The sequence below is a fragment of the Prenolepis imparis genome, unplaced genomic scaffold (genome assembly GCF_030444845.1).
Source record: "Prenolepis imparis isolate NDT839.2.m4 unplaced genomic scaffold, iyPreImpa1.0 SCAF_13, whole genome shotgun sequence".
Taxonomy (NCBI): domain Eukaryota; kingdom Metazoa; phylum Arthropoda; class Insecta; order Hymenoptera; family Formicidae; genus Prenolepis; species Prenolepis imparis.
Window position 1 is genome coordinate 6,822,161 of NW_028141171.1, and position 20,610 is coordinate 6,842,770.

Sequence of the window (20,610 nt, forward strand, 5' to 3'; positions counted from 1 at the left end):
ATACATTGTAATATCGAACGAGCTTTATCAGCGCGGTTATCTCGCACCTCTAAAACGAGATATAAATAATCGAAGAAGAGTGTGCGGTGGCCGTATCATTTTGCTTCGCAATCTCGCGACGCATAATTTCAAGAGAGAAGGAAATTTTTCGTTCGAAACAATTAAAAGAATTCGGCGCAGTTGTCAATGTGCTGATTAATTAATGTTGTAAAAATTGATTTTTTTGAAGCAAGATATAAATTAATATATTTGCGTGTTTTCAATCAATTGAGATGCGAGATGCTGTTGATCGAGCTTTGCGAGGGAGAGGATCGTTTGCGCGTAATGAGTATATCCCTTGTAAAAACGCTTGTCGTGATTCGATAAGTGAAATCTTTCGAGATTCATTTTACCTTGATCGCGATTCCTCGATTCTTCACGGTAATAATGTAGACAATAGAAATGACTGTGGCTTTCTTATCGATTTGTATATACATGTACTTTTCTTGTGTCTCGCGACTTTATGTACATACAAACTTAATTCGAAACTACACTTTAAGTACAAGAATTCGCTCTTTGCCAGTTATGTCATTCTTCTTCTTTAATTATACTGCGCAGGACTGAACTTTTTCATTCTATTTTCTCGTCTAGTCCAACGCGGTAAACAATCAACTTGTATACATTGTTTTCTCAACATTTCGATATTTTTATCTTACTTGATTCTCTCACCATTATGACTATATATCCGGGGGGGAAAAAAGTTAATACATAGGAAACAGAGAGAACTCGAATATCTACTCGACTCTACGAAAGTTGAGTTTTTCGCCAGGCGGAGCGAGCGATCACTTCCGAGCGAAGGTTTGAGAAAACGAACAGGTGATACACGTCCCGTTGCTCTCATGTGGATAAAACGATTATCGTTCTCACGAAGGCAGCGTATAAGACCGGGCGGAGGAAAGGTTGCGATGCGCAAGAGCTGGCTGGCGAGCGAGCCAAGCTACCCCCTCTCGACGGGGCAGCCTGGAAGGGCCGCAAGGGCCGCAGGGGGATGCGCGCGCGCGCGCGCGCGGCGGGGAAAAGAAGAGAGAGAAAAAGACCGACTTCCTTGTAGACTATAAACGGTTTCACCCCTCGCGTGACGAAGGCATTTACCGAAGGCGGTATCGTCCACGTGGAGAGAAGGACGATCGAAGCCACTCTCTCGTGGCTCTGGCTGGTACAAGCAAGTTCTTAACCACCCCGTCAGATGGCCACTCCGGGGATCGCCGATCTCGCTGGTGCACATCCCCAGCAGACTGTCCTTCATCCCCCCATCCCTGCCTGTCTCTTCCTTCTCTAGCGTATATTCTATTCGTACCGAAAGTCTGCGAGCAAAGCGTCAATTTTATTGCCTGAGACAGTTTTTTTATTTTTTCATCCCCCTGAGAGATCTCCCTTCTCGGGAGATCGATCGCGAACCTCGCGATGAACAGGTACGAACTCTCTGTTCTCCGGACAGTGCTCGCGCGCGAATCGATCTTGAGTAAATTACGTTCTTATAAATATTCTGTATTGTGTTACCAAATATTTCGTTGGAATTCATCTCGCCACGAAAGCTCATGAATTATTTAACCGACGACACCCCCTTCCATCGGGGGAGACGATGGAAGGCCCGGGATCGTCGAGGATTTTCTGAGAAAGCCGCGACTTTTGGCACCAATTTCTATCCCCGTTATACATCCTTCCGTCCTCCTCTCTTTCTTCTTCTCTCTTCTTCCTCTCTTTATTCGAGCTCTTGACAAATGCCCTTTCGCGAAGGACGAGTCTTGTTTTAGCGGTGCGCAGATTAAGGAGGAAGAAGCAAAAATCCCAGGGGTAACGTCCATTGTGTCGTACAATAGCACGTGTATTTGAAATATGCGCGAAATACGCACCTGTGTGCACACACACACACACACATACATAGCAGTACCGAAAATGACACATCTCTCACGTGCATCACGTGCTACGAAGGGTCTGAAGCGCGAGTGGAAATTGTCCTCGATCCTTTCCTTCTCCGTCTCCTTGTGTCTCGGGCACCGAGAGAGAGAGAGATCGTCCATACAACCTATAATATAATCACCAATATATATACCGGTGGGAGGGGAAACTCGTAATGCTCGACGTGTACGTGCGCTGGTCCATCGTTGCGACACGGACGAGAGGTTACGCGACGGAATGAGAAGCGAAATCATGTTACACGAGGGGTCCCAGAATCGTCGATTGTTCCTTCGAGCACGGCCACTGGAAAACAAATTAAATAAAAGATTCTTTAATCACATAATTCCGAATCGATTTTTCTGCCGACAAAAATTTATAATCATAATTACATTTTTAATAATTATTTTAAATATTTAGTCTCTATTATAATAGATAGATCTATTTAAAGATAAATCAGGACGGTGGATATAAATGTATTAAATATATGTATGAAAGTCGTCTCGCGCATACGATATGCGATCTCTCTATTTTTAAAATTAAATTTAAGATTATTTTTAATTTTTTTCGCAACGCTAATAATAAATCGACTCAATTAGCGCGAGTATTCGACTGTCGAGAATTACCGGGCGTCGGGGAAGAAAAATTACGCAGGGGGGCGAATTCTTTCTCCCTCGCGTTGTTTCTTTTTCGGCTGCCAGTCATTATTGTAACGGAGGATCAGGGAGCATCTATTGAAAGTGCACGCTTTTGCGCGCACCAAGAATTTCACCACGTGCTCCTTCCTGCTCTCTGCGCCCTATCCCGCGTATGTCCCTTCTGTTAGTTCACCCCTCGGTTTGTGTGCTCGTCCCGTTTTCTGCTCTACCCTCCTAATATGGACGGCGAAGGACATTTGTTAGCGCTCTCAATACGCACCGACGTTGATCGAGCACGCGTACACCCTTAACGCGCTCCAAAATCTCTAACGCGCCTATCCTAAACGGATTTTACGAACGTATGAAAACTCGCCAGACGAATACACGATAATTTCCCCTTCGTCGAAACAGTCTTTGATCACCAAAGGGATTTAGAAATTTTAATTCTGTGCGTCTACATTGCAAATATTAACTGCAACTCTATAATTATTATTTCACAAGCGCGCTATACGTTACATTTGCGACATATATATATGGTTAAAATCAAGGATTACATTTTTACAATATTAAAATGCACATTATTAGGCAATGCAAATAATATGTATTCTTAAAAATATTTCTGAATTAATATGAAACAAATTGATTGATTTCTTTGTTCAGTACTGCCTCTTAAATATTATTCGCTCTTTCTCTCTCTCTCTCTCTCTAGCGTGACGAGGCTAAAAATACTAATATCAATATCGGCAATTGAGGCAAAGCACCGATTTACTCGGATACTATATCGAGATACATCATAAGCGTCTTTACTGCGCGAATCTCATAGAATCCGGTTAGTTCTACGATGCGCGCAGAATTGCGCGTTTGCAAGAGGATCGTGATTGTATTAATTAATAATGGTGATTAATGAAATGAATGCCGCCGACACACACCGGCAATAATATCGAACGCGCCTAGTCGCTTCAGGCGAACGCGATTAGCTACGACTCCGCGCTTCAAGGAATAGCGATTATCTATTCTCTCCTATAACTCCAGGGTTAATAAGGCCGCTTCGGATTTAATTTATCGAAGTAGAATCAGAGTACCAGCTGTGTGCGCTTTTTCAATCGATTGTCTCAAGTCTCTGGGCTTGTGTGATGCTCGTCGTTCTTTTTCTCCGATTGCCTTTCAATTATATTTGATACGCGGATTTTTTTGTCTTTCGAGCGGACCAATCGAGACTTAATTATGTTATGCAGCGGCGGCACGAAATGTGTATAAAATAATTACACCGCCATCTCATAAAGTTCCTCTTTCTTCTCGTCGCGAAAAACTTGTTCGCCATTTGGACGCGTACAACAGACCGTAATCCCCGAACCCGGGCTCGCTTCAAACGATCCTCGTTTCTTCCTCCTCCGCTCGCGGATACTGGTATCCACTTTTTGCACCATAACGAACGATTACTTCTCGCTCAACCTCCTCCTCCCGCTGTCCCGTCTCCTTTCTCGCCGCTTTTAATGGCCGTTTATGCGCGTAATCGGCAGATCCGCGCGCTCTTTCGATGATGATGCTCGCTCTCATTATTTGCACAGAATGCGTCGTCGCGCGTGCGAGTGTGTACACACGCGTCATCCCCCGCACACATGAATTTCCTTCATCGCTTGTTGTTCGATGCACGCGCGTGCATCGGCTCGCCGATGTTTATTCAACTGCAGCTGCGTCAGCGAGCTGCCAGCCTGACTTGGAGCTGTATCACGCTGTGCCGTTCGATGCGATTCTTGCATTAACGGCGCAAGTATATAGTTTGACCAATGCAAGAAGAACCCTATTCTCCGAGAACTCGAACGTGTTTCTTCACTAGATACCCGTATAAAATCCAACGACAGTTAACCAAACTTGTAGAAATAATTTGCAAGTATAAGAAAAAAGAATAGAAAAGTTTTATATTATGTAATTAAAAACTTTTAATTTGATAAAGAAAGGAATTGTGTGAAACGCGATGCGGATGTCAAAGATAATTGTAAAGAAATAAAAGAATTAAAATGAACAATGCGATGAAACGCAGTATGAAAGAAGATTCATTTAAGATCCGCGCTCTTGTTTTCGATGTATTTACAACAATCGTTGAGGGCGGGATGGGAGGGAGAGGACGATTTATATCCGATGGCGTGTTCGCTTCTCGTGGAAGTTCGCAGGACGCCTTAAGAGGTTCCCGCTTACGTCATTCGATCTTTGGGTCCCGTAGCGACGCGAGAGAGGGAGGGGAGGGTGCCCTCCAAAGACCTATTACCTTATTTACGATTCGCACGGCCATTATCTCCTGGCAACAAAGTGAACCAGCCGGTTTTTCGATACTATCCGCGCGTGTATATATATACTCGCCGGTGTGAAAGAAAAAGGGGGGGAAACCCTTTTCGGACAAGAGACGAGCACAAAAGACACGAACAACACCGTCGTGGAGCAGTTTTGCGGTCGTGGCCATGCTGTCGGGAATATGGAGGAGGACTTTTGTCTCTTCGCTCCTTAATAACACGCGCGTCCTAACATGGAAGACACGTGGTGACCCTGGCAGAGATAAAAGTGCTTACACCGATGTTATCGGGGATATCGATACGTTAGGAATATATTCATTATATCCGTAGAATTTTATAGTATTGAAATAATATTATAGTATTGAAATAATAATTTAAAATTTTAATCCACGAACAAAAGCAAATATAATTTTTAATTATGTTATAATAGAATAAATTGAATAATTTAAGTATACACGTAGGAGATTTGTAATATTTTACGCTATTATTGACGAAAGCTATTTTCACAATACATGAAATATTCAATAATTGCAATGAACAGAATAAATGAACACATATGATTTCCGATGTTTCTTTTTTTTTTATTTATTTTATAAAAATTCACCGCGTTTATATTTCGAAGAAAAAAAAAAAAAAAATGTTTGAGACAAGTTTAATGGACCGACTGTTTTTTTATCGAACTTTTCGGAGTTGCAGCCAATTTCGCGATCTAAACATCGCGATGGGAATATTTGCGCGGGAATGAGTGTTGGTGTCTGGTCAAATCGCAGAGGTATAGTACGTTAATTTTAACCGATGAATCGCCGTGCTCGTTGCTGCGATGGGAGGGAAAGGGGAGAGAGAGAGAGAGAGAGAGAGAGTTTCGATGAAAACGAATTTGTCGCCGGCCGCGATGCGACACGATGCGCCGCGCCGCGGCGCAACAACCTGTTCGATGACTTTTCCGTTTGATGATTGCAACAAGTGAGGCCCACCGCCGCCGCCACCGTACTCTCTCCCGCGCTTTCCCAAACCATTTTACCACCGACAGCCACTCCCCGTTTCGCATTCAACAAGTGGCCAAATCATTCAGCGCGGGGTCGCGGAGTCCGTCGAAAAAAATCGGAATTTTCGAGCGCGACGTGATTTGGCCGGTCATCGATCGATTCATCAAAAACGAGATAAAAATTCTTTGCGGCGACGGCGGCGTATAATCCATGAGAGAGAGAGACAGAACGAAACTCGGTATTCCAAAGCGGGATCATTAATGTTGCCATCGAAATTGCAATCCTTTTTTTTCCCCCTCTATAGAGTTTACCTTTACCGCGGCTAATTTCTGCGTTCGAAAATCCACACAAGCACGAATCGTTGTAATGACAGTATTCAGCGATTCGCTTTTAAGAGACGCGCGTCCTTTTCGAAATTCGATTGACGCCCTTTCACCGCAACGTAATCATTACTGTCATCGGAAAGCGCCGATCCTTTCCACCGTAATTTCAGTCGGCACGCCGAGTTGCCATTGGTATATGTGTGTGTATGTGTGTACATAGGTTTCCTCTCTGAGAAGAGGAGCCCGTGGTAGTGGACTCGAACAAATCTCGTGGTATCTGGTGGAATGGGTCTCATTAAGGACGCCTTCACAGTCCTTCATCCTTGGCTCTTCAGGCCCGCGCCTTTGCCTCTGCCCTCTCTTCATTCGTTCTCTCTCGCCCCCGCGCTCGAGACGTTCGTCTTTTATACCTGGTCTGCCCCCCTGCTCGCATTTCTGGGCTCGGTCTCGTGCGTTTGCGTGCGCCTTACGTGCCCGAAGGCCATTCGACGCTGCTGATTCCTCGTCATTTTCGACTTTAAGCACCTCGCAGCTTAAATGTGTTTCCAAAGGTATCCGACGAAACGAGAAACTCTCGCACGCCAACAATCCACCGCAAATATTTCTAACCATTAGCCGTGAATGCCGTGGCTATTGAATTGAAAATTCGCTTCGCGGAAGGGAGTACTTCGAGAAACAAAATTTGCAAAAATTTAAAAGAATAAAAAGAGAGGGAAAAAAAGAAAGGATTAAGATGTATCGCGCGGCATGGACTATTATATTAACATCTCACGCTATTAACATATTTACAAATTATGCAAAACGCTATACAAGCTAAGATGATTACTACATTTTTGTGTTGCTCGTGTATATGAATGCACGATAATGAATATCTTTCCCCTGTGTTCTACGACACGAGTAATTCGCATGTATAAGCGCGGAATGAGTATTGTCGCTCTATTTATTCGTATTAATAGCGAGAGATACGCACGTGGACGAGAGACTATGGCTTTTGCCCTGGAGAGAGTTAGCAAGATTAAATACAATGCCACAAAGTGACGGCCAGGCTGCTTGTTGGCGGATGCGGCTTATTCGTCGCGAGTGCGTATACGGTTTTAACGCCCACGTGTGCATGTGCGCGCGCGTAATATTCTCTGTCGCGCGTCTCCCTCCCCATTGTGTCGTGTGTATGTATATACATAGCTAATCGAATCCATTCGTTTCCTCTCCCCTTTTTCTTGCAGGGTGGCGGCGGTAGCGGCGGGGCTGCTGGCGGGTTGAAATTCACGGTGGCGGACACTTGCGAGAGGATCAAAGAGGAATTCAATTTCATCCAGCAGCAGTACCATTCGTGAGTATCTTTGTCTCTTTCCTCGCTTATGCTCTCTTTATCCCTTTCCTCTTCTTGCGCCATTCTCTCTCCCGTTCCCTCGCATTTTTATTTCCTTTTATTCTTTTTTTGTTTGCCTTTTTTTATTTGCTCCATTGTGTTTCTACGAGTCTTCTTGCGATTACTCGAGACGACGATTTTCTTCGCGTTCACCTTTTCCCTCGTTCTTCCAATCGCAGCGAATTTTTTTATGCGACACCGCGATTATCGATAGACTCGTATGGATCAATCGACCTATTTTCTTTTTATTCTTTTATCTTTCCTTTCTGTTCCAAGCGCGAGACTTTGTTACGTTTTGTTTATAATTAATATGTATGCATTTTATTTCTCTTTAACAATAAATTTTACAGTAATATTTATCTAAACTGATTCTATTCACATTCGTTTTTCGGTTTTTTATTTTTCAGACTGAAGCTCGAGTGCGAGAAGTTGGCCAGCGAGAAGACCGAGATGCAGAGGCACTACGTTATGGTAAGGCACTTTGTAAGTTTCTTTTTGTGTCTTTCCTCTACGAGATCGAGTCGTCTCGTTGTCTCTTTTTTTCGCGAATCGAGAGCGGTCCAAATCCGGACAACACTTTAGTTTTCTAACCGCGGAAATATATAAACCACGGATATTCATATAGTCTATACTTCTCGGTGTTTCATAATTTTTTAATTCGATAACAAGTCAATATTCAACGCTAAATATTATAAAAACCTATATATTAAAGATAAACGAAAGGAGAGTACCGAGTACCTCACTTTTCTCGCGAATTATTTAAGCCGACTTGTTTCTCTGCAAAATATACAAGATTCGTTAAAAATAAAAACGAAATTCGATTATCGGTCTTGCGTGCGCTTCGCGAAGAGAAGGTTCGAGGAGTCTCTCTCTTTAGACTTGTATTTGTATATTGGCACACGAGAATATATACCAAGTACAGAGTATTTGTCGATATTGCATGTGTGAAGGGGAATATACATATAAACAGGATATTATATAAACGGGAGAATTTTGCGGGCGCAAATTAATGCGAGCCATTTTCTTCGGTTAAGGAAAAACGATCAATATTATTCTCGTTTCATATTGCCGGCTTCTCTTCGATTTAGTTCCATCAGCGTAAAGGCAATTAGTCCAGCCAACCGTACTAATCGTATCGTCATCGGTAAGGAGCTTAACTTGGACTTACCTATATTAAAGTGCAGTACTAACATGGTGCAAAGTATTCGCCGCGAGTATCCGTTTCGCGTTGCCTTCTTCTTCTTCCTTCCGAGACGAGACTTGGATGTTATTATTATCATTACTACGATAGATTTTCTCTCCTTTTACGAGGATATAAAATTATGTAACTTGCGGAGAGAGATGTCTGAAGTTTAGAGTCTCTCATTGAGACAGTTTGTTCAGAAATTATGACAGTACGCTTCTACTTTTTTTTTTACTGATGTTTGAGAGAGATATATTATCTTTGACTTTTAATTTTCCGTCTCTCTGTATTCATTATTTAATATTTCAAATAAAAGTAATCATTTTATATCAGATCATATTGCTTACACTGAGAAAAATTCCTTTGAAATACTATATACCAGTCACGGTGCGTTGATTTCGAAAATTGAATGCTTTGAATGAAAGTATCGGCTCGTCCGTTTTATTGCGAATAAATAATAAAACAAAAAAATCGCACGCATTAAATTTCAATCAAACATTTTCTTAGAATTCTTTGCGTATAAAGCGCGATAAATGAAATTGTAAAATAAATTTTAACATGTAACCTTTCTTTAAATGCATTGCCGTAAAAATATCTACCGTGTAGATGTCATTTGAAAAGTTACGTATAGAAATTTCCGAGTATTCCCGTACGATGTTGCTCGTCTTCCGCGAGCAAATCAAGCTCACGAGAGACACGGTGGCTGGACTGAAAAATGGAAGTAAAAATCAAGGAGAGCCTCGCTTTTGTCCCGATACAAATTCAGCCGCTGCACGAGAATGCGCTCTCGCAGGCACCGGGCGGTTATGCGTTTCCGCAAACCGCTTTTCGAAATACGAAAGCGAACGCCGCGGATTGGAGGGTCAATAACCCCGTTATCCTCAATAGACGCAAATTTCAGCGGAGCTAAAGGCGAATGCTTATTCGGCTGCTTTGTAAAATTCTCCAAGTTCGATTGTAAAAATCGAAAGTTAAAACTATAATTTTGGTATAATTTCGGCGCGTCTAAAGCTTAATCGTCGCGGGTTTGTGATTAAACGTAATTTGAACTTGGGATTGTACCGAAATCATGATATTTAACATAAGTATAGTAGTTTGCTAATTATTAGACTCTGCTTTAGATAGTTTATATTTATTCTTTTAGTTGTTGTTGTTGTGTTTATTTAGCAAAGCATCTAATTATTGATTTAATCTTGAATTGATCTTATTATCTCTCAATTACGGAACATTTGTCAGAATTTTTGACAAACATTTGTTAGAATTTTTGAAATTGTCCGATTCTGCTCGTTAATTCATGAAGTAAGTTCGAATATTTTAATATAATAGATAGCCCGGATTTGCGCTTAATGCATTCTCCAGAAATGCAAATTCAAATTCGCGCGAGCGCGAAGGATCGGCTGTATTTTGCATGCGAAAATTGCGCTCGTTTTACACGAATTCTGTTTACATCGTTAAAATATGCGAGTTAAGAACTACTGCGGAAAATCAAGCATAAGATTTTGGGGATTGATGTCGTCGTCGTCGTAACATCCGCATCTTTGAATTTCGAGGTCCTACACCACTGCCTTCTGTACGTTCGATCGTAATTGTCGCGAACTATACTGTCTCTGTAAACTGCTACACCGATGTGACACCGTGCAAGCAACCAAGCAGCAAGCTGGGCCGAGTGGAAGGGAGTCGGGGGTGCCAGAGGGAATGGATAAGGGGGGTCGGAGGTGACAGAGGGGTTGATGGGGGTTGGGAGTTGAGCCGGTAATCGATATCTCCAAAGTAAACGAAGAGAGAGATAGAGAAGGGGGGTAGCAGCAGGAGGTGGAGGAGTAGTTGGGAGAGGAGAGGGGACGGGGTGAGCGATAGAAGTAGCGGGGAAGAGAGAGGCAAGATTCGTCGAGGGAAAAGGGAGCGGGAAAGGGAGAAAGAGAGAGAGAATTACAGAGACAGAGAGAGAAATTGATGTCGAGGGTTTGTCAACCACCGACAAGTATTATATACGTGCAAGCCCTGAGAGGGCGCGCGGACGAAGGCGAGGGATGTTGGTGTGCGCGGCACACAGTACATACACCACGCTCTATGCCAGCCGTATCTCTGATATTCTAATTCCACCCTCGTGTATTCCGAGCGTCTCCTACCACCTCTTCTCGCCGTCGCCACCACCGTCGCTGCCGCCGCCGCCACGCGCGCGCAACTTCATCCTTCGCGATTTTCATTAGGGTAACGCGCCGCGTAAATCCGCGCGCCGCTTCAATTTTTGCCCCTTTCACCCTCCGACTCCTACTCTTCTTCAAGCTTCTCTCTCTCTATCTATTTAACCCTCCCTCCCTCCCTCTCTCTCTCTTTCTTCCTCGCCTCACTCTTTTGTCCGCTCCGTCTTACGGATCATCGCCTTTCTACATCGTTACGGAGAATATCTCTTTCCCTTCTCTCTTGTCGAGATACCGCTAACCATGTCGCGTTCTCCAAGAATTTGATTGATATATTTATACTTGATTTATTTGGGGATGATTAATGCATTCTGAATTATGTCTCTATATATAGATTTTACTATAGTTGTAAATGTAAACTTAGTTGTTAGTTATACACTTGGTATATTGGAAAAAAATATAATACTTGTAAATTACGTGACTTTGAGAATGTATGAAGTTTGGAGCTATAAAAGTTCTATCTTTTATTAAAAGATGTTTTTATCTTTTCTCTCTCATCTCTTCACTTTGCTCTTCTTTTATTTATGGTTCATATTTTTGCTCTGCATATTTGGAAGGTATATTTTTTTCCATAATATTTTGTATTTCCAAATACACGGCAGAAAGAACGATATAATTAAAGTCAACTTTTTATGCCGAATAATTTTCCCGAATATATAAATCATCGTATCTTATTATGATGTATTTATCGCTCTAATTTATGTATTTCAAAACTCTTTTATACTTGAAAAACGAAGAAAATTCGTAAAAAGTGTCTCTAACGCGCGATACCAATTCGAATAAATGATTCCGCCCTCGCATATCTGATTTTTGCGTCAAATGATCGTGCACAAAGTTGTATTCCTCGAATTACGAGTTGCCTTTCGCACGATTTGCTCGCAGGAGCTTCATACTTTTATCGCGACAGTTTGCGAGTACATCTGTCGGTGAATTAATTATCTAAAGCTTGAACGAAGTGGCCTCCGAATCTTGTCTCTTCAACAACGCCTGGAGGAGAAACTCTCTAGTGCCGTATTATACGATATTGTCGAAAACAGACAGACGGAACAAACGAAAAAATTCCGAATCCCCGGGCCGTCGGAAAATTGATTTAATTTTCAATACGCGAATGTAATGATCGAGAGAGAGGGAGAATTCGATGCTATGGATGAGGGAGATAAAAAAAGGGGGTGGAACGAAAAAAACCTTATCGAAAACAGGCCCGGGGTCGTTGCGCATCTCCGGCCTGGCCGCGCGAACGAGAAGACTTTCCAATTATCTATGTTTTTTCTCCGCCGCGTTTTTTCGCGCTGCAACAAATTAAACGTAACCCACATCCCTGGGGCACGCTTCTCGATTACTCTTTGTTTTCCTCCTGTTTCCACAGTTCGCCGTTTGCTTTCCACCCCGCGCGAGCGTGTGCGCGCGCGGGTATGCCTGGCAGATTGCATTTCTATCCTGCGCTCTATACGTTGTCCTCTTCCCTCTCGAAAAAAAAAATTTTTTTTTCATCAACACTCGCGAAATTTTGCGTCGTGACGCTTGGACCGTGACGGATATTCGGCTGGCGATGCCGCGATATTGTTCCTTTACGCACGCAAAAAATATCTTTACAGAGCTATCGGATTCTATATTTATAAACTGTTATTTTTGAATTTCTTACACTTTAAATCGATATCATTTTACAGGTAACACTTGACTAAATAAACGTTGTTTTATAAATGTGTTACCAAATAAAATTTGAACATTTATTATTAATCTATTAGATGTATCGGGTATATTGTTGCGGTAATGTATTTTACTTATCATTGAATTTTACCTTGTTAGGCGAAACTTGTAGCTTCTTTAAAAATTATAGAAAGCCGATGGAGAAAAATTCCGCGGTGCGATTCGCGGATGCACCGGTTCGCACTCGGCGTGATTCGCATCGGCTTATTAATTATCCGTTAATTATCCGTGGGCGCGACGTGTAAATTTCCGCGAAGCGAGACAAGAGAGCGAATGCGAAAAAGGAAAATGGGGATGGGAAAGGAGACGAGAGAGAATGGCAGGTTGAAGTACAGTGCAACCAGAAAGAGGGACCAGAAAGAGGGTCCAGAAAGAGAGAGAGAAAAGCGAAAAGAAGAGGCGAAATGAGAGAAAATGTCGAGAGAGCGACGAACGAGGTCGTCCAATCATCCTATCAAAGCCTCGCTACTAAAAGATCCATATCGAGTAATCGGAGGGGGCGAAATTATCCGTACAACTCCTATTATTGGGTTCCAAGGCACGTGAAAATAGAAAATGAGAGGCGGGCAGATGAGATCGATATCCGCGGAACTTCTGCCGTCGTCGAGAGACTTTTCTCGTTATTTGATTACTGACTTACGCCGATATCTTTCCTTCGGCCATTTAAATCAGACTTCACAGCGCGTGCAAAGACGACGAATAAATGGTGACAAATTACTGTGTGTATGTGTGGATTTAATCGTGATTTTACTTGAATCAATTTGAGGAAACTCGATTAATAATCTTGATTTTAGTAATTGCCCCATTTAGTATAATAAAATTAAATCTACAACAAAATATTTAAAATTCTTTTACTGCAATTAAAAGTTTGTAAGAATAAAGCGTTTGGACGAAGTATATACATATTACACATTCTTACATAAGTTTGACTGCATTATAAATATAACATATTCATTATATAATTAAAAATATTTTTTAATATAATTTATTATATAATTTTTTATTTTATAAATATATATAATATAATTTTGTATATCATTTTCTCTTTCATTTCTGTGCGTAAAAATGAAATACGGTATAAAACCCAAAAAATCCAATATATGACAATATATACTTAGATAAATTGCTCGTTACTTAGCGTGGCAGTGATCGCGCGTGCTTTTTCGAGGGCGGTGAGAGCCCTTCGAGGAAACGAATTATCGAGTCACCACCGTTTGTTGCGCGATACGATCGCCAAGCTAAACTGACATGCACAAGCGTAGACAGGGCGCCCCGAGATCGTTTCGCAAGAAGGACGAAAGGAAGGCTTCGCGCGAAGTTTACCGGGCATAGTTATATCGACATGTATTATTAAGTCAGTATATTTCCGTGGCCGATGCTATCGATCTCTGGGCCGAGTATCTCTCGGCCTGACCTCACATGTAGCTCTTTCTCTCTCTTTCTTTTTCACGGCAAACCGCCTACCCCATTTGTCTCCGAACGGGAGACTAAAGGCGGACGCGCTCGGCGCTAAGCGACTGCCGCTAACCAATTTATGATCGCGCAAGCGTATCCACCGGACTGCATCGTACCCTCGGATGCAGAGTTTATCGAGACGTATGTACTCGCCGGATCGAACGTCCGCTATTGCGGCCCTTCTCTCGCCCCCTTTCATCCCCCGTCCGCAGAAATTCGCCCACGAGAATGCCGACAGTGCGAGAAGATCGCGCCGACCGATCCATCGATCGCTCCCCGCGATTCGATACGTCTCGGGAATTTCGCACTTCGGTGCGCCAACTATTTTAAGTTTGGCGTAAAAAATATGATTTCTCTCGAGTCTTTTAGTATTGAGAGAAAAAAAATTGTATCTCTTTAACGAAAATAAAAAAAGAGAGACGCCGCAAATATGAATTAAGATGATATAAGGATGTAATCTTTTTTCCTTTTTATTTTTAATATTGAGATAGCAACTTTTTGCAAAGTTTACTTTGCGAGTGATATATTTCAGGAGAGAGAACGTTTGATATACTCAGCTGTAGCTAACCAATTTATGATCGCATGCGTTTGAATCGTCAACCTAGTTCGAACGTAAAAGATTCTTATGGTTACGCAGTTGGGAACGCAATAATCTCCTGATGTATCTCTCTTGAATTTATTATGATATGTGCCATTTAGTATTTTAATCAGTACAGCATTTTATAATTAGAATTACTAGAATGCTAGATTGATAAAAAGATACAGTCAGAATATTATAAACTGAAAATTGTCTTCTTTTTTTGTTACAGTACTACGAAATGTCATACGGCCTCAACGTCGAAATGCACAAGCAAGTAAGTCATCATGCTGATATATTATTTTTTTTATATAATTAATTTTTTTTCTGATCAATTAAAGACTTCGTAGCTTCAATATTATCGTTTATTGTCAATAGAAGATTAAATGAGATAGATTAAACGAGATAACGTTTAATTATAAATTATAATATAAGTTTAGAATATTAAAATTAGATTAGAATATTGTAGCTGTAAGGAAGATATTATTAGAAAGTATTTTAAAGAGAATTTCTTAAAAATTTACTTAAATAATATCGTATAAGAGAGAGAGAGAGAGAGAGAGAGAACGAACGAACGCGTAATTTTGGACTAGCTTTGCGCGGAGTTAATCAAGATCATATTCAACAGCGTTAAGGATTCGAATGATCTGTTAATTGAACCCGGGGAGTATAGTATGTCGGTGAATCGTCTCCGGAATCGGTCGCGGCCGCAAATGAGGTGTCCGGATGGCGGACGCGCTTAGGACGGGAAATCGTGTAATTTCGGCTAATCAGGGGAAACAGCGGCGAGGCGGTCCCCTCTGTCAGCAATTTTCTTAAAAGCGACCACGGGTAGTCCCTCGTCGCGCGGCCATGCTCAAAAGTGGGGCTCCCGAACTGCAAACAACCCTCCTATCGTCCCGGTACAACGAGCTGATATTCATTAGCATTAGCGGCCGATCATTTCTCACCCTCGTACCCTGAGGCGGCGCTTAATGGGCCGAGGCGCCCGGTGGGGAAAGGGGGGAGAACTACCTTCTCTCGGGTAGTTATAGGGCGTAGCACGGCACCAAGATCACCGCGGAATTGTTTCCGGCGAATAATGCACGAGAAATCAGGGCGTTCCTAAAAAAGCAGCGCTATTTTAATCGCAGATTTCGCGACGCAAACTTAAAAAGATGCCTTTTAAAATTAGAACGAGGTCAATGTACTTTATTAGTAACGGAAATTGTGCTAACATCCATGTGTCAGTTGATGAAATTCAGTTACTTAAGAATTTAACTTGATTAAATCGCTTATTTTAGAAAAAGATAATATACGTCGCATAAATAAAATAAATCTCTTCTTTTAGCATCTTCTTCTAAGTTCGTAAATTGTGTCTGTGTATTTATTAAGATGTCTAGAAATATATTTTTCAATACATGTTACTCTTTTTAAATAAATGTGATTTTAGATATCTTTCATCTTAACAAGTATGATAAAAATTGTGAAAGATTCGCGCTTTGTGTTCGTAATTTATAAATTTATCGGATAACAATATTCGCCGAATATTAATAAAAATTAGAAAAGTAAGATTATTCGTTGGAAAATCAGGGAGTCGGGACACCACGACTTCACAAATTGTAGTAGAGATAAGGTAACGCGGAATCGCCTTTTTGATGCTAATTGGAAGAGAAATAAAAAGTTATCGGTTCTTCGCTACTCTCTAATTAACCGTGATAATAATCGCGCCGATGCCACGCTCTTTACCAACTTATTTACATTAATTGCCATTTTCCAGTATTAAGACAATGATCGTACGATCATCACGAAATTAGATAGTATGTGATATATATACATACTATATTTTAAAACCATTTAACTTGATATATTTCTGAAAGAAATTTATTGTGTGATAAAAATAATGTTGCATATTATAAAAAAATTTAACTTTAAATCGCTCAGAGAATTTTGTCGTGTCACAAGTGGAGTTTAATTTTTTTACATGTAATTACAAGATTGTGTTTTATTGCTCACTGATCTTTTCGTCCCTTTCATTCACTGCCAGCGATTTAATGGGCACCCAAAAAATATATTTATTACTTTCATCCAGAGATACCGACGCGTCAGTCTCGAAACCTCCCCTCGCTCAGCAAAAAAAAAGGAATAAATAAATCAAGCTCTCTTTAGTCGATCCCCGCCACTTAGCAGGCTTTCGAATCGCGGTTTTCTCGCTCCTTTTCAATTTGAACCCTCGAATGAAAACAATCTTTCCCCTACGAGGTTAGAACCTTCTGTATCTCTATCTCGTCTCTTTCTCCGGTTTCGCCACCCCTTTCGTTTTTACCCTTTTCATTCTTCCTCGCTCCTCGCCCCCGTTTCTCTCGCTCTCTCTTTCTCTCTCGTCCCCTTGATTTCTCATCGCGTCCCGCCGTTGTGTTCTTGTGACCCTCCCGCTCCTCGTTCCCAGAACGCTCGGCCATCCCTCGCATCTGCGCGACCCTCGTATCTCCTGCCATAGCTCGAAGTCGACATTTGCCTCTCACCCACCCTACCGCAGCCACCACTTTACCACTCTCTACTCGACTAACTCGAATTTGTTGGCAATGTCCCAGTTCTTGTAGGTACGATTACTTCTCTCGCTCCATCCGTCTCTCACCCTCAACAGGAGTCTTGAATTTTCTCCCTCGGTCACCCTCGTTCACGAACATTGGCTCGCTTGTTCGATTTAATTGCACGATATAGACCGATTGCTCGCTGGGAATTTCGACTCTTGACGTATACGCGACAAAGAAATGGATTTCTGAAAATTATCTCTCTCTCTCTCTCTTTCTCTCTTAACATTTCTTTAACATCAACATTGTTATACGTAGATACTTTTCATGCGGAAAAGAATCTTGGAAAGATTTTTTCGACCGCCCGAAAGTTAGAAAGGCTTGTCAAAATTTTATCCTCGGTTTAATGCGAGGATATCGTTCGATAATATCGGCGATAAAATCTTTTTATCAATCTCTCTATTGGATTCTCGAGTCCGTCGGATTCCATCATGCGATCTTCACGGGAAATGAGATTTGCAGCGATGGAGAAAAATGGACGGCTTGCAAAAAACGTCCGCGATTACGCAAAAGAAAAGAGCGGGATAAACCGGGCGCGTTCGGAATCAGGGGGTAGCGGCCGGGGCGCGGGAACGAGACGAAGGGAGCTAAAAACACATCGCGTCCCGCGCGTTACGTTTTCGCCCTATTCATCCATCGAATCGTACGTACGTAACGTACATTCGGCCGCCGGCGTATATCTGTCCGATAGCGCTTATCGCTTAATTGAAAGGGTCGTCCTTCGGCGCGGCTGCCGCCTGCTCGTTGTCCCGCTCGATTAAGCCCGCGATCCACGGCAATATGTCGCGGATACATTACACGCGATCGTGAAACCGAATTATTATATAAATCTTTGGAAAGTTGCGAAAGAAAGCCGAAGAAATTACACTGGAGAAGCTAAGTATCGTGTGAAAGCGGGGTGAAAAGTTCATCGCGATGTCTCATTATTATGTCAAATAACGTTATTAAAGTGTTTGATGAAGGAATGTAAGGGTGAATTAAGAAAGAGAGAGAGAAGAGGAATTTTAATTTCCCTCTTAATATGTACTTCTTTTTAATTTTTTGGGTTTATATATCATTTTTTGATTCTCGAATGAATGCTTTCTTCTGTAGTCCTATAGAAGAGAAAATCAAGTTTAGAGATTGCTACGCATCATCCCTGACGTGAGAGTCCGCTGAGCTAAAATTTCAGAGTCGACGACGGCGTTCTACCGAAAAAGCGCGTATTCTCTTTGAAAGAATATTGCCGCGGCGTTGTTGCTGGCGTTGTTCGTCGATACGAGAGTAACTACCATTTCCCATCGCGGGTACGCCCGGCGCCCGATAAAAAATGTGCAGGCTGACCAATTGCATATAACTCACCCTGCCTTTCCAGTTCTTCCTGCCTTCATGCATATATACGTCTATCTATCCGGGCGTTCTGTCTTCTACCCTCTTTCTCTCTGGTCCTCTCTCGCTCTCTTTCTCCCTTTTTCTCTCTCTCTTTTTTTTTTTTTTTTTTTGTCATTCTCCCACTCTTTTTCTCTTTCGATACGCGACCCCTCTCTCTCTCCCCCACGTGCTCTCTTTCGGCGGTCGGGGGTCGCTTTTCCAGCGCTCTCTCGTCCGTACACACGTGTCAGCGTGTGAGCGAGAGAACGAGGAAGAGAACGCGCGTGTACACACTCGCACTCGCGCTCGCTTGCGCTTGCTCGCACGGACACCTATGCCGCGCGCGCATACACCCTCCTAGGGGTCGTGTATTCGAGTTCTTTTATTTTGCCCTGTGGAGGTAGCAGAGGGTTGAGTCGGACGAGAGCACAGAGAGCGCGAGGGCTGGGGGCGATGACATCGATTTTTTACCCGTTGCTAATCTCAATGTTACCTCCTACCTCCACATCCACCACTTCCTCTTCCTTCTCCACCTCTCGTTCGGTCATCTCTATACCCCTTCTCGTCCTCCTCTCCTCCTCGTCAACTCACTTCGTTCTCCCGCCTGCCCTCGCCCCCTCCCTCCCCCCCGAACCCCGGCCATCCGTTTTGCGGGAAAACGTGCATGTGCATCGGGCACATTCGAGAAGGAATAACCATTTTTTCGTGCCGGACAACACTCGCTCCGCGTCGCCCGCGTCCTGCAAATTCTCCTCGTCTCCCGACCGCCGCCTCCAACCACCTCGCACAACCCCCGCCCCCCTTTCATCCCCGACACCACCGCCTCCCTCTCACCCCTCGCATCCTCTCTTCATTTTTTCGTCGAACCTTTTTTCGTCGCCCGCCCTTCTTCTACATCCACTCACCTACCTACCTATCCGTCCCGACTCCCTCCCACACTCGCCCCCTTTGCCACCTACTGTCGAACAGGGCGAAATCGAACTGACGTGGACGCGGCAGTTTTCCATCTTTCTGTTCCCCGTAGAAACGATGACATTTTTTTTCGGTCTCTCAACTTTTAGATCTACGCGCCCGATTCGCCTGACGTGGAAATATCGTGCGCCGGGGTGATATCGGCGAGAAACCAATACTAAATAATTATATGCGCGATCTCACCCTCACTAATTTACCCTCGCCGTGGGTTGCCTCGCCGTTGTCGCAGGGGGTGATTGCATAAAATAATTCAGTCGATTAAATATAACCACGCTCTGCGAGAGCTTTCCCGATTATAACATTCATTATTGAAAAAGAAAGATATTTATTTGTGGGTGGTGGATTGATTATATAGTTTAGCGAACAAGGACGTACAAAATATACCTTTTATATACTACAGTTATTTGAACATTATGTGTCGATCGTGAGCTTAATCACCAATCGATTCGATCGGCGCGCATTAATGAGTAGCTACCTCGTTATACAAGAGTGGATTGAGTTGCGCTCGCCTATGTTCATCCGAACAGTTGGTCGTTCTGCGACATGTGATTACACCACGACGTAACCCCGAACATCGCGTGTCCTACGCGTTATGTACACACGACTCGGATTGCTCTTCAGCCCCCTCGTATCGCACGCGCGGCGCAATCGCCCTCGATTTTTCAATTAATCCCCCGAATTATTCAAAGTATAAATATGTGACGTTAAACCTACCTACGCGATATTAAGTTTCGATACAAATTTCCGACGTTGTACTTGCGCAAGTTTTACAAATGGATCGGTCATTCTGGAATTGACACGTTGTTGTATAATGTTGGAAAATGAAAATTGAATCTGTAAAAGATGTACACATTTTTTGCCGAATGTGTAAAAACAAATTTGTGTCACATCTGTCATTTAGATTAGAAAAAGAAATATTACGTTCAAGAAAAATAACGCACGTTTTACTTTTTTTAAAAAATATTAAATAATTTTTGCTTATGCTATATTCGAAACGACATATGAAACAAGATGTATAAAACAAATTGCTTGAATAATTAGCTATCAGCAGAA

General features: G+C 42.5%; 1 protein-coding gene across 10 annotated transcripts in view; it reads left to right on the forward strand.

The window, feature by feature from the left end:
- Positions 1–20,610, forward strand: part of Gro (TLE family member transcriptional corepressor groucho) — a 70,412-nt gene that overhangs the window by 22,977 nt on the left and 26,825 nt on the right. For 5 of the 10 annotated variants that reach the window (XM_083053478.1, XM_083053477.1, XM_083053482.1 and 2 more), the window contains 3 exons: positions 7,394–7,500; positions 7,947–8,022; positions 14,895–14,939. In XM_083053478.1, the coding sequence (XP_082909604.1) occupies positions 7,394–7,500; positions 7,947–8,022; positions 14,895–14,939 (228 nt within the window). Of the gene's footprint in view, positions 1–7,393; positions 7,501–7,946; positions 8,023–14,894; positions 14,940–20,610 lie in introns of those variants that run through there. The other 5 variants (XM_083053485.1, XM_083053487.1, XM_083053480.1 and 2 more) reach the window with 4 other exon arrangements.